This window comes from Musca domestica, unplaced genomic scaffold (assembly GCF_030504385.1).
Source record: "Musca domestica strain aabys unplaced genomic scaffold, Musca_domestica.polishedcontigs.V.1.1 167, whole genome shotgun sequence".
Taxonomy (NCBI): Eukaryota; Metazoa; Arthropoda; class Insecta; order Diptera; family Muscidae; genus Musca; species Musca domestica.
Window position 1 is genome coordinate 1,158,605 of NW_026712229.1, and position 14,595 is coordinate 1,173,199.

At 32.7% G+C, this 14,595-nt stretch overlaps 3 protein-coding genes across 5 annotated transcripts in view; 1 reads left to right on the forward strand and 2 right to left on the reverse strand.

The window, feature by feature from the left end:
- Nucleotides 1-360: 360 nt before the first annotated feature.
- LOC131801542 (splicing factor Cactin-like) lies at nucleotides 361-2,457 on the reverse strand. Its single transcript, XM_059120313.1, has one exon. The coding sequence runs from the start codon at nucleotides 2,374-2,376 to the stop codon at nucleotides 445-447; it is 1,932 nt and encodes a 643-aa protein (XP_058976296.1). The 5' UTR covers nucleotides 2,377-2,457; the 3' UTR covers nucleotides 361-444.
- A 1,027-nt stretch (nucleotides 2,458-3,484) lies between these two features.
- Nucleotides 3,485-7,332, forward strand: LOC131801543 (uncharacterized). The gene is made up of 6 exons (XM_059120314.1): nucleotides 3,485-3,697; nucleotides 4,738-5,488; nucleotides 5,553-6,011; nucleotides 6,066-6,477; nucleotides 6,540-6,699; nucleotides 6,765-7,332. The coding sequence occupies exons 1-6, from the start codon at nucleotides 3,639-3,641 to the stop codon at nucleotides 6,949-6,951; spliced, it is 2,028 nt and encodes a 675-aa protein (XP_058976297.1). The 5' UTR covers nucleotides 3,485-3,638; the 3' UTR covers nucleotides 6,952-7,332.
- A 3,237-nt stretch (nucleotides 7,333-10,569) lies between these two features.
- Nucleotides 10,570-14,595, reverse strand: part of LOC131801544 (two pore potassium channel protein sup-9-like) — a 33,379-nt gene continuing 29,353 nt past the window's right edge. For all 3 annotated transcript variants that reach the window (XM_059120317.1, XM_059120315.1, XM_059120316.1), the window contains one exon: nucleotides 10,570-14,543. In XM_059120317.1, coding sequence (XP_058976300.1) covers nucleotides 14,339-14,543 — 205 coding nt within the window. In that variant the 3' untranslated portion in view covers nucleotides 10,570-14,338. The remainder of the gene's footprint in view (nucleotides 14,544-14,595) is intronic.

Consider the following 14,595-nt stretch of genomic DNA (forward strand, 5'->3'; position numbering starts at 1 on the left):
CTTTTATCAAATAAACGCGGATTTTTTAAACTATTTTAAAATAAATCTGTTAGGAATCGAATTTCTTACAACCAGACTATCGTAGATTTTTTTAAATATTTGTGAAACTATTTTTCAAGACTGTACTTTTCTATACTACTATTTCAAATTCTTTAGTAAAATTGTCGTAGAGGAAATTTTAACAAAAAAGTTTCAATCGTGAATTTTATTTATTTATTTTTTTTAATGATGTCTTTAAGAAATACTTTTAAATGTGAAAATCGTATCCTCTTTTTAAAGGAAGTTTCTGAGTCAATTTTTAAAACTATTTTTCATTTCACTTAAAAGGTCTAGTGTCTTAAAAATAAATGGAAAACACTGTTACATTTAAAAATATTTTATTTGCATTTATACATTCAAATAAATTAAAAATAAACACTGAATAAAGTTGTTAAAACTGTAAACTTATCTGCGATATCTATAACGTTTGAAATGGAACCACAACTGAAATATATTGTTATGAAACTGGCAACGAAAACCACGTTTATAGCTGAACTCCCACTCACGGTGGACAATTTTAAAGGCAATATCCTCGTAAGGTGGGCCGGCACGAAATCGCAAAATTGCAAAATCCGGATTATCTTCACATTGTGTGAGGAAATATTGTGGAGTTTTCGATTTGTCAATCAAATCGGGGTAGAATATATTGAATTTATAACCTTGTACAATTTTGGGTGGCGGATTATCCATATCGTAATGTGTCTGATTGTATTTATTCCATTCGAATCCGGTGTGTACTCGATTGAAATATCGAGGCTTACGCGGTCGATACTTATCTGTTGCCAATTGTATGGCCAATGAGTTGTCGCATGGCATTTCAACAGAAAACTCAACTTCATCATTGGACATTCCCTTACGCGCCTCCTGCCGCATTTTTGCCAACTCTTGTGTCATGCTGGACTCTTGGTTTATTTCCAGTAGCTGTTGTCTTAATGTTTTCAAATTAATTTCATCTTCCTCTTCGTCGATAACATTAAGTGATCCTTGCGACTCAAATGGTATGTACGTAGGGCTATATCCACCTTCATCGTACAGTGCGAAACAATCACTTTCGAAAAGTTCTGGCGCAGTATCCTCATTTTCTTCATCTCTGACGTCTGTGTTGCGGGGAGACTCAGTTGAACTAAGTTCTTTCGCTTCTTCTTTGATCGATGTGGTTTTCAGCAGGTCCAGTTTCTCTCTCAATTTCTTTTGATGATGATCCCTAAGTCTTGCCCTGGCCATATGAGCTTTGAGTTGAGATAGAATATTTTCCCAATAACTTATATCAACGCCTTCAGTGCGGGAATCGATTTTGCTCTCAATTTTGGCCCTTAACTCATCTAGTTGGGTTATCGTCTTGTTGCGGAACGTGGCCGAGACGTCCTTAACCACACTCTCGTGTATTCCTTCCCTGCGCGAACTCACGGCCTCGTCATGCTCTGCTTGTTTCCTTTGCTTATGCAGTTCATCTTCAACTATGATGGTCATATCATTCCAAAAATCAATGTGTTCGCCCTTTTCCAGTTCAATGTAAACTTTTATGTCGACCAAGAGATCTTCTAAATCCTTTATGTTCAATCCATTGAGGATGAAGTAGGGTTCATGCATTTGCATCTCAATGGCATCTTCTAATTTTGAATCGTTGATATATTGAGCAAGCAGATCAATGGGCTTTGCCCGACCGTCTTGAATACGTATTTCGCTCCGCAAACGTGCTTGTTCCAAATGAAATTGATCTTCCTGCTTTTCCCATTCATGAAATTGGGCTGCCTCCTTTTCTCTTTGTTGTAAGATCATTTCCTCCTCCCGTTGTTGTCTTTCCCTTTCTCTTTCCAAGCGTCGCTTCTTTACTTTTTCCAGCTCAATTTTATTTTCCATTTGCTTTTGCCGGTTAATGGCTTCAACCGTTTGCAGGGGAGCATCTTTGAGACCTTGTTTCTGCAACTTTTTAGACCATACAAAAGTGGATGTCAGATTTGAATCACCAAAAGGATTGTCCTGGTCGGTGTATGTTTGATATTCATTGTCCCAGCCCATGCGTTGTTTACGTCTCAACTCCTTAGCTTCCTTTTCTCGTAAACGTCGTTCACGTTTCTGTTCGGGAGTTTCTTTTGCTTTCATTTCTTCCTTCATGCGTTTCTTCTCACGTTCTTCCATTAAGCGCCGCTCCTCCAAAGCTTTCAGGAGTTGAATGTTTTTAGGCATAGACTCGTCTTCTGACGAGGAAGATGAGGATGACGATGAAGAGGAGGAGCGGTATTTCTTTTTTGATTTGGATTTATGTTTCGATTTATGCTTATGGCTGCGATGTCGATCTCCATGGCTATCTTTCTTGTGCTTCTTTTCTTTCGGCATTATTCTTGTGTGAGTCCTGTGAAAATGTAAACGTTTCACCCACCCGCAAGTTCCAAACAATAATGATGGGCACAACTAAATTACAAAGCTCATATAAAAATTTCGCCGCCGTTGAAATAAGGACCAAAAGAGTAGTGATAAATACAAAACTCAAAACAAAAGTAACATGCCTTCAGAGATATAAAGATCGAAAAGACTGAAAGACGGCTGTGGCGTTCATTGAATGAGCGACAGAACTAGATAAAATTATTTTACTGACGGCGACGTAGGCAGTATATGCTGGTATTAGCAATTATGTAATGTAGACTACATGGTACAAGAATACAGGTAGTCGCATCGACACAGCTGCTGTACGGTTGGGAACATTGATATGTCAAAATTTTAAATGTTTTTGACTGGCTAGCTTCTCCATCGGCTAGCTTCTCCATCGGCTAGCTTCTCCATCGGCTAGCTTCTTCGTAGATCAACAAAAGAGTTTTAGGTTGATTAAGTTCGATTTTGGGCCTACTTTTTTGTTCTTTTCGAAGAAGCCAGCCGATGACTTAAGCTAGTCAAAAAAGCGTTTTATGTACTCTCACCTTAAACCAGAATAAATAAACGACTGTACTCTTTTACACTGACTTCTCGGTGACAATGCTTTTCTCAAGAGTATATCTTGAGCTTGGGCGTTAATTTTGCTTTGCCATTTAAAGCTTTCATAATAAGTTAAAAAATGTCTAAATGAAATCCCATTTCGAGGTTCGCAATAGTTACCAATACCAATTCTGTCGGTATCCCCCAAATAACAGCACCTAGCCCTATTAGGTATTTAATTCGGTTTGTATTCAGGATTTTTAATGGAATTGTCTCAAATTTGGTATTTGTATTTTACATCGTTTTCGACACACTTATAACATAATGTTAACCAAACAATAATATTTTGACAATTAAGGATCTGCTAGGGATATATTTTCTTAACTTAGACATCACATACTATAGCTATTGGTAAGTGTAAACTTAGCTTTAAGAAAATTGAGGAAATACCGCCATAATCTGTGTTGGATTTATTGTCAAAAATAAAACGGCGTCAATTCGCAGCCGGGTCAAATATCGACGAAAGTATCCCTATTATTAATATTCTTCCCGCGCACTTCTTCTGTTGACATCGTGGAGTTCTCAATATCAAAAGATTACAACTATACTTGTTGAATTATTTCAAGGAAACTAGTCGTTTGTTGCTTTGAGTAATTTCCTTCAAACAAAGCAAAAAAATTATTAATAAAATGAATAATAAATTAACAAAGCCAAAGGAAAACAACGAAAATTTGTGTCCAACAACGAGGTAAGAAAAAATAAAGTCGCAATAGAAAGAGTTTGTTCTCTTGAAACGTGTCATGTTAAGAGAGTGGGTATGTCAGTGAGATACGGGAGAGTAGACAAACAAACAAAAAATGCAATGTCAATTCGTGTGTTGCTGCAAAACAGTGTTGGTTAAAAAATAATTTATTAACAAAACAAATGAGTTTTTGTGCATAAATCGCGTTGCTAAGTGTCAAGTGCTACAAACCAATGAAGTGAAATTGTTTAGAACATGAATATTGTTCAAGAAGTATTGACGAATTAATATTGACTGAAATAAACTTCCCCCAATCTGCTGTTGCATGTATGTATGTACATATCATAGCTTGTTGTGTTTGAACAATTAATTTACGAGCTTTTAGTTAACATAAAAAGTATTTTCTCCCATATTTGTTGAATATATTTACGTTGAGGTCGCCGATTAAATAAAATAAATTCTTATGTGGCTTCATCATTTGGGGTCAACAAACGTACAAACAGTGGGTATGTGTGTGCAATTGTTAACGAGCAGCGGCATCGACATATAATGGGCGTGGATTGGGGGTTTGCATTTGTTTCCCTGCTCCAACAAAGTTCCTGGGTCATTGCCTTTTCACAGATTTCATAGTTACTTTAAAGCCGTAAACATCTTCGTTATCTGTTGAAAGTAAGTTACCTATATACATAAAATATATGTTCGACCACACACACATCTTTTTAGGAAACAATTTTTCATGAATCTGAAAAAATTAAGGAATATTAAAAGGAAAATATACCCAGTACACGAATACCACTTTAATCGGTTAGAATTTTTACAATAGACAAGCCTAATTGTTCTGATCAACACGATAAACAATTAACACATTAAAAGTGGGCTTTACTTTCGAATGGAATCTTAAACTCAGAGTTGAATTGTAGCTAGATCGCTATTTAAAAAAATGACACGTTTCCACACCTCTTGAATTCCTTTTTTACATTTTGTCAGCATTATTATTGTTTTATTACACAATGCACCTAGTTATTAATGAACTTTCTCTTTTGCAGAAAACGTTTATCTAGCAAAAGTGCGACACAAACCCCATCGTGGAAATTAGCAAAACTTGAAAGTACTTCATCGCCATCAGCTCTTACAAACGAATATTTAGAAGAGATGGGCATTGGAATGCTAGATTCAGAGGAGAGCTCCTCATCAGCGGCTTCCGCCATAGCATTAGCTGTGGCTAGTGCCGATGAAAATTCCAATGAAGCCACCCCAAATTTGGATGCACCAAAATTTTGTCATCAACAAAGGCAAATTTACCGAAATATGGACACATCCTTGCTAGATGCAACAAATGATAATGCTAGCAATCACAGCTTTTTGGATCCCAACGATACATCCACCTCTTTACAAAGTGGAAAATCTACAAATGGACAACATCAACATCAGCCACATCCTTTGAAACAACATCCGTTAAATATAAACAACAATTCAAATTCATCATCATCTTTTGACATATATACAGATGAACAAGGACAACATACAATACAGAAGACAAAGATCAATGATAAGTTTCACATGCCAAATAATACCGCACTTGCTGGTAGTCAACAAAAGAAAATTGCCATCTTGGGAATGGGAGCAGGAAATGTTGCGGCGTCAGGTGGGTCGGCCAACAGCAACTCACCCTCGTCAGCTGGAAAAAACACTAGAAGTCCTTTGGCCACCGTGGCTTGCAACAGTTTCCTCAGAAATGCCCAACTGCAGCAACAGCTTTTATTGCAACAACAACAGCAGCAAATGCAATTACAACAAGTATGTATTTTTGTATAATATAAAAATATTTACATTAAACGAAAATTTTATTGTCTTTTCTTAGAATACCTTTAATAATTCCATGCCACAGAGGTCACAGTCTCCCTCAATGATGCCGTCTACTAGTCAACAGGCAGCTATTTTAAAACAACAGCAACAATTGCAAAAACAATATATTCAACAACAAATGCAGCAACAGAGCGTTCATATGGTGGCCCAGACGCCACGATTCGCTCCCTCCGACACTTTCTTTCTATTTCGCAATCAAACCATGCGTGAACGCAATCCCGATGGCAAGGATCATTTCAATACACTTTCTGATGAGATTATATTGCAAATATTTAAATGGTTACCCAAAAAAACTTTGCTTCGTTGTGGCTATGTATGTCGCCGTTTCAATCGTTGTGCCAGCGACGAATCTCTGTGGACACGTTTGGATTTGGGCGGCCGTTCTATCAAAGCAGGTGCAATGGAAAATATTCTTAAAAGAGGCGTTGTCATACTGCGATTGGCTCAAGCAGAGGTAGGAAACGTTTATCAGTATAATTGAGAAAAAATAAAAACGTCTTTATTACAGCTCAATCATCCAGTTTTCGAATCTCGCTTTCTAGAAGCCGAAGCCAATTTTGAATCAAAACTACAGTATTTAGACTTAAGCATGATCACCATAACGAAGCCTTCGCTTAAAATGTTACTGTCACGTTGTCGGCAATTAAAGAAACTAAGTCTAGAGCATGTAGCTCTCAACGACGAAATATGTAATGAGATTGCCAAAAATACTGGTTTAGAGGCCTTAAATTTAGCCATGTGTTCGGGTCTGGAAGCCTGGAGTGTTAGGAAAATTATGGAGGCCTTGAAACAGTTGAACAGTTTAAATATATCATGGACGAATTTATCGGTTGATGCGGTTACATCTCTGGTAACAAATGTAACGCCAAATTTAATGAGACTCAATGTGGCTGGTTGCCGTAAAACTATGTTTGATTCACGTAAGTTGAAATGACAAATATTTGTTTTTACGTTGATATCAATCAAAATTTTATACTTCCAGATTTAGCTAGTTTAGCAAAACGTTGTACTCAACTGCTGGAATTAGATTTATCCGATTGTACTGGACTAACTGGAAATGCCATAAGTATTATATGTAAATTTAAAATGCTCGAATACTTATCATTATCAAGGTGTTATCTAATACCTGCCACTGCATATATGTATGTTTTGCTACGATGCTTAGTTACATTTGAATGCAACAATTAATCAATCTTTTTATTTACAGAGAATTGCGCAATATGCCCACACTAACTTATTTAGATATATTTGGAATGCTAACTGATTCAGCTTTGGAAATGCTGGAACATACATTTTCAAAAATTGGCATAAACAAATTCATTCATAGTTCTGTAGCACGCCCCACTGTTGGTACCCGGCGAACCTCCATTTGGGGACTACGTACACGAGATTAGTTTTATAATCTTTTGTATAAATAAAAAAAGAAACATTAAATATTTTATCGGTAATGTTCATTTCTTTCATATTAAAAAAGTTTAATTACATAAAAAAAAAAAATATTTTATTTCCACATATGTTTCAAGTATCTTTTTCCCTTTGAAAGAATTCATAATTATCTTCACAATCGATTCATTATAAAATTTTAACAAAACTAAATTGTGGAAATTTTATTATTTTTTATTATATACCGAAATCCCTTTTTTTATACAAACTAGAATAGTATACTAATGAAACCTACAGAGTAACGGCTTAGCTCTAAACAACTGTAATTCTTTATTTGTGAATGAAATCAAATTTTAGTTTAAGAATTGTGTAAATAAAACAGTTAAAAATGATTCTATGGTGAATTGTTATATTTGGATGCACATATCTCCTTGATAGGGAGAACTTGTCTTTTAGTATGTACCTTTAAGCATACATGACAGCGACACTTCCGCACACCATGGCGTTGACTACGAATTTATTTTTTTAATAACATATAAAATGTCTTCTTAACATGACGAATAAAAAGTTTAAACCAGATGAAATGTCAAAATGTTTGGCTTATCTCTAGTTTAGGAAAAACTCTTCAATTTTTCCCAGTGGTAGGCATTCCGGGAAACTATTTTGGGGGGACTGACCCGGGACCCCATATTTTCGACCGAAAATCCGGGAACCACTTACTCGATATAGACAATGTATCGTTTGAAGGCTTATGAAAATACCTGTCCAACAAGTGGTCCATGGTAATGGGGTTATTTTCAAGCGATTCGGAAGTTATAGTCAAATAATCGATTTTTTGGACCCGGAATTTTTATAAAACCTCCAAAAAGTCGAAAAAAGGCTCATAATGGCTGTCATCCAAATTGATGTCAAACTATTGCTGACAATATTACCTTTCCAATATGCAAGAAAAAATAGTTTCTTTAGTTTATCTATCTGTGATTGCAATCACAATAATGTATTTTGACATTGCATTTGGTAATCAGCTGTCTTGGCAGGGGGAACTTATATTTGGACCATAATTTTGAGGTTACGCTCCTTTGTTTTTTACGAAGAAACCAGCCGATGGCTTAAGCCACAAAAAAGCCTTTTAGGTATTCTCACCACGGTGCAATAACAAGGTGTTCCTGCAAATTTAAAAACCCAGACGTAGTGTCAATGTTTGTTTACACTTTGCTGGCAATTTCTTTATTTTGTTCTGTGATTTTTTTTAATTACAATAATACATTTTGGCATTAAATTTGGTAGGCAGCTGGCTTGGAAAGGGGGCCATGGTTCTCGCCATAATTGTTTTGTTGTAAGATTTGAATATTTTTGTTATTTTCTATTTTATATTTAATGAAATACAACATTTTTACATGGTTTGGTTTTTTAATGACAATTTGTTTGCCTTAAAAAATCAGATGATTGGTTGCAGTTTTAACAGGTGAACGTCTGTTTACTTTTAACGGTTTGCATTTAGATAGAATGTATACGGATTTATACACCTTATCAGTATTTATAGCTTAATTCGGATTTATTTAATCATATTACCCATATAAAAATAAGCTTCTGTTTTAGTATGACGAAAGGGAAGAAAAACTACATTCCGAATGTATTTTTTAAAATATGAATTTAAATAAAAAAAATTCATTCGGACAATAATATCCTCCCAAGACCCATGTTTAAACCAGTTCTATTAAGCCGAGTGGATTAATCTGTAATAGTATAAACGCACTATTACTCTCTGAGAAAGAAGATGCTGGATAATTTCTGCATTAATCTATATATAACATGATAGAAGAATATAGGAAGATGCAACAATGCTCGGGAACATTAATATGTCAAAAATTTTAAAGTGTTTAGTCAAAAATAAGAAGATCTTTATGTTTCTTTTTAGACGACGCAATTTTTAAGAATTTCAAAATATTTTCATTTAAGATTTTCAATTCCACAATCGGTTTGACAGTTTATTGTCCCAACAGCTGTGACGATGTGACTACCTGTATTCTTCTACCATGATATATAACAAGACATATAAAAATACTTGGCGAAAAACTTGAAATAAAACAATATTGTTTTTCTTTATTTATTATATAAATTTTTTTAATTATTTTTATTTTCATTCATTAGTTCATTGTTAATATATTACAAAGTCTTATTTAAATTCTTGTTTTTTAATTAAATTTTTAAAATTTTCCTGGTTTTGTTTTATATTTTGAAAAAATCTATAATAAAGTTGGTTTTATTTTATTCTTTAAAGTTTTGTTTGTGTTTGTTGTTGTTATTGTAATATATTTAAAACGTAACTATATAATTGTATTTCTTTTAACCTATCCAAACTTTTGGTTTGCATTAGCTGTTTTTTTAATTTTTGAAAATAAAATAAAATGTCGTTCTATTTAATTTATTTCTGGAATTTACAAATGGACTGAAACAATTGCAAAAGTTGAAGGAAAAAAATCAAAATAATAATAATATTATTATTAAATAATAATATAAAGGCATGATTGTTAAAGCATGTTTCCATATATAATGATAACAATTGTTAATTACATTGCGTATACACCATGGTAGAAGAATACAGGTGGTCGCGTCGACACAACTACTGGGACAATGAACTGTCAAACCAATTTTGAAATTGAAAATTTTAAATTAAAAATTTTTAAAATTGAAAAATTGTTTGGTTTCGTATAAGAAAAAACTTATTTTTAAAAAAAAATTTAAAAAAAACTTTGGCATATCAATGTCCCCAAGCGTTGATGCATCTACCTGTATTCTTCTATCATGACATCCAGATGGCATGAAATTATATCGCGTTTACATACAAAATTGTTAGCCGGGGTTACAGCAATGAGTGACCAATCACAATAAACTTGATATATATTTTCCATTGTCAAATTTATTGAATTGTTTATCACTGTTAACCCGGACAAAGATTTGTACGTAAAGGTACTTTTATAAAATGTAACTCAATGACCCGTACCTAGCCGCTTCATAAAGTACGTTTACATACAAAATCTCTACCCGGATTAATACTGGTAATTGACCAAACACAATATATTTAAGGTATGTTTTATGTGGTCAGATTCATTGTAATTAGTCAATAAACAAGGTTTACCCTGTTACAGTATTGTATGTAAAGGTACTTATACTCGGCAAAGATTCATGAAATCATATTTTCAGTCCAAATGTTAATTATTCAAATAAATATGTACATGTGTACTTTTTTGTCATTTCTCAGAACAATATTTCTTGTGTTTCTGTCTGTTTTTGGCTTAAACTAATTATAAATTGAAATTTATTTTATAATAACTACAATACGAAGAGGAAGAAAAAAGCATTTCTTTTATTTATATTTACAACTTTGTGTTTGTTTTGTTTGTCTTTATGTATAACAAAAACAATAATATAAATAATAAAAAAAAATTAAAAAAGTCAAATAATTTATATTTTTTTCATTCGCTGCGAGTTTTTAACGGAAGTTCGTCTTACATTCAGTTGTGTCTTTTTAGTATTTGTGACTCTGTTACTTTGGCTAATTAAAAGAATTCTTTAATATATGTATTTTTTAATTTATCATAAAGATATGGCTGTTCTACGATAGTACATTCTTTGTTTTTTTTTGTGTATGTTTGGGGAAGATTTCACAGTAACAGAATTTTTGATAGGGTTTTTAATGGCATTTTTGTCTGTTTTTTAATTTGGTAGGAAGAATGTTTTTTTTTATATTTTAATATATAAATGCTGGTTGTCTACTTAATAATGGAAGTTTTGTGCAAAGCTCTTCTATTTTAATTACACTATGCAACTGTTTCTTTTAACGGTTTGTGTCTGAAATAAATTTGGCAATTTTTTTTTTGGCTAAACTTTAAGTAAAATAAGGGTTTTGTCTCGGAAATGCAAAACAATTTTAAATATTGTTTCCAAATTTCTAAAAATAAAATTACATTTGCAAAAAATTTTTGACACTTTTCGGATTGAACACATAATTTTTATTATGCGTTCCTCTTTAAGCTCTTTATTTTGTTGGTTAATACTTTGTTTCTTAAATTTAACTTAAAATAAACAATTTACCCTCAGCATATGACCAGTTAATTAAGAATACCCATGGTGCAATGAGTAAAATTTACAATTTACATGACGTATACGCTATAGAATTGACATTTGAAATCGCATGGATTTAGTAATCTAAACGCGCTCTTAGTTCACACGGCAATATGATATAGGGGAATATAGGCATGATTCATCTGTCAAAACCATGGTAGAAGAATATAGGTAGACGCGTCGACACAGCTGCTGGGACAATGAACTGTCAAACCAATTTTGGAATTGAAAATGTTGAATGAAAAATTATTTAAATTTGTAAAAATTGTTGAAAAACGCGAATTATAATAGCCTCCGAATGACGTAGTATAAGAAAACATATAAAAATCTACTTATATTTGAAAAAACATTTAAAATTTTTTGACATATCAATGCTCCCAAGCGTTGATGCATCTACCTGTATTCTTCTGCCATGGTGCAATCGCTAAAATTTACAATTTACATGACGTATACGCTATAGAATTGACATTTGAAATCGCATGGATTTAGTAATCTAAACGCGCTCTTAGTTGACACGGCAATATGATATAGGGGAATATAGGCATGATTCATCTGTCAAAACTACCAATTTACTCCTTAATATATACGCATAATCCAAACACCATATTCTTTATAAATAGATCGTGAAAACAGTGTGTATCGTAGAATACAGAAAATTATAATTTTATAGCGCGTTTAGATACAAAATTTCATTCGGATGAATCTACATTATCAGGATTTATTACTTAAACCGGATTTATTTAACCAGATTTACCATACAAAAATAGACCTTCTCACGATCGGATCTATTTTGAATCCGATGTGGAATCTACATACTAATAGAAATCATCAATGGGTACAGCGGCAGTACTTTGGTACACTCCAAAGATGCAAATGTTTCTGCAAAGGCTTTGTTTAAATTTTGCATTCCATGTTAGAAGAATATAGGTAGACGCATCGACACAGCTGCTGGGACAATGAACTGTCAAACCAATTTTGGAATCGAAAATGTTGAATGAAAAATTATTTAAATTTGTAAAAATTGTTGAAAAACGCGAATTATAATAGCCTCCGAATGACGTAGATAAGAAAACATATAAAAATCTACTTATATTTGAAAAAAAAAACATTTAAATTTTTTTGGCATATCAATACTCCCAAGCGTTGATGCATCTACCTGTATTCTTCTGCCATGTTGCATTCTAACTATAACAAAAAAAAAAAATAAAATTGTAATTGGTCATGATAATACAGAATGTGAATAAGCACTTATTTTTCAGCATCAATTGTCTTCATGTTAGCTTTTTCGAAAAATAATTTTTGGCAAGTTTTCGTATACTCATTTAGTTTTGTTAACCCACTGGATCTATTAAACCCAGTGGGCTAATCCTCAAAAGTATGAATGCGTTATTAGGTAGTTTTATGCTCTTCTACAATGAAAAGAAAACAAACGGAATCCCGGCAAAAACTTGCAAGCAATCAGCTGATTTATCAAAACAATGCAATTTGTTCATTATAAAATGAAGTGCAGTTCGCAAAAGTAAAAAAATATATATTAGACTTTGGGTCATCGAAAAGCATTTTGAATAATTTGTACAAATTGTTGGGAGATTGTACACGCCTATTGCCCTTTTAATTTTTTTGCCCATTTTTGTGCCAAAGAGAAATATTTTTCTTACTATCCCAAAGAATTACCTGGTTAAGACTTACTGGCATGGTAGAGCCATGGCTCAATAAGAGAGGTTGCTCAACTTCAAAGAAACTAGAAAAATGCAACTCTGGGCTGGAGTCTTATAGTGTCAAATAGACTTTTAAATATGCAACAGTTGGCTTTGTTTACTTTTAATGTTTTTTAACAAAATTGTTTTTTTTTTTTGGAAAAACCTGCGAAACAATAATGGAATTCCGGGGTTATTTCACAAGATTGAATCTAAAATAGTAGGTCAATACAGTTTTATCACAAAATTGTATGTTTTGACAGAATAAGAGCACAAAAAGAAAAAAATTGTATTTAGGGGGTTGTTTTGTTCTGCCTTCTGTAATTATGCCATGGGTAGAACTAATGGTGTAGGTACAAAAGAAGCTTGAAGTCATGGCTAGGTATATTTTGTGATATTTCATAAAGGAATTACAGAGCCGCACTAAAATCTTGCCGTCGTTTTCCATTATAATTTGACATTAATATGCCTAGCCATATATAACATATAAAAATCTACTAATTTAAAAAAAAAACTTTAAATTATTATGTTTCCAAGCGTCGACGCGTCTACCTGTATTCTTCTACCATGGATATACCTAAAAGTACAAAGTTCATTAATAATAAAGATGTTTTTTCTTAATTATTTCAAAAGGATTTTATTAAAGGATTACTTCAAAATTCACCATGGCAGACCCATCCCGTTAAGCCTTTGCTTACTTGTTGTGCCCAGTCTGTTCTATTCTGGGAATTGAATAATCGAAGTTAAATGTGGGACCGTTGTTATCATATCTCTTTGATATTTCTAAGAGATGTTAAATTTTCAGAGCTTTTTTTCTTGGAATTATACATTTAATGTGGTATTGAGTGTTTAAATAGGTGTTGAGGACTCAATCATGGTATTTTTGAAAAAAAAATAAAGTAATAAATACTTGGCTTAGAAATGGGTTAAATAAATATAACAAACTGTATTCAAGTGAAATAAATGAATCGAATAGCAGTTTAAAATGTCCTTGAAGTGAAAAGCCGATTTTTAGCAGTAGCACCGTGTTATCTCACTTTTATGATAATATACATTTGAAAGGGTTTGTTTGTTTTTCATTTGTGTGAATGTGTTTTATTTCAGAGGGAATGGCAGTGGTTTATTTTCTTTGACAATAACAGAAATCCACAAAAATATGTATTGTTTTTTTGAAATTATAACATTTTTAATTCAACATTGCTTTAGTTTTGTAAGACTATTAAGAAAAAGAAAGCAGTTGAACATTCAGCATAAGTATGGCCTTTTTTTGTTTTTGTTTTTTAGTTATTCCATCTTGGAAAATAAAGTAAGTAATTTTGTAATTGTTTTAGAATAGTAATCGAATGTTTTCATTTTATTTTTTGTTTTGTTCCCTTGTATACAGTTTCATTTTGGATTTCTTTTTCTTTTGTTTAATAAATAGCTAGGAATAAACCTTTTGGGGGTTGGGGCATAATTAATTATTGAAAATTAAGAAAAAATACTAAATTAATGAAAACTATGTTAAATAAAACTCTACATTCAATAAAAACTAGCAAAACTTAGAGCTAATTAGATTCGTATATAAAAATGCAAATTAAATATTATATTGAAACGATAATAAAGAAACATTTCTTTTAAGTAATTGCGGCTGAGAACACGAACTCGTATCGACGACATCAACGCCGTCTAAAGGATGATTAAGACTATGTGAATCATAGCCTAAATCTTGCATTGGAACAACTTCGGGTAGCAGGTGTCGCATATGGGATGATGGAGAGCGTCGACCTTTCATTTGATGCCTAAAAAGGGAGAAAGGAAATATTTATGTTAATATGGTCAACATTTTGTACG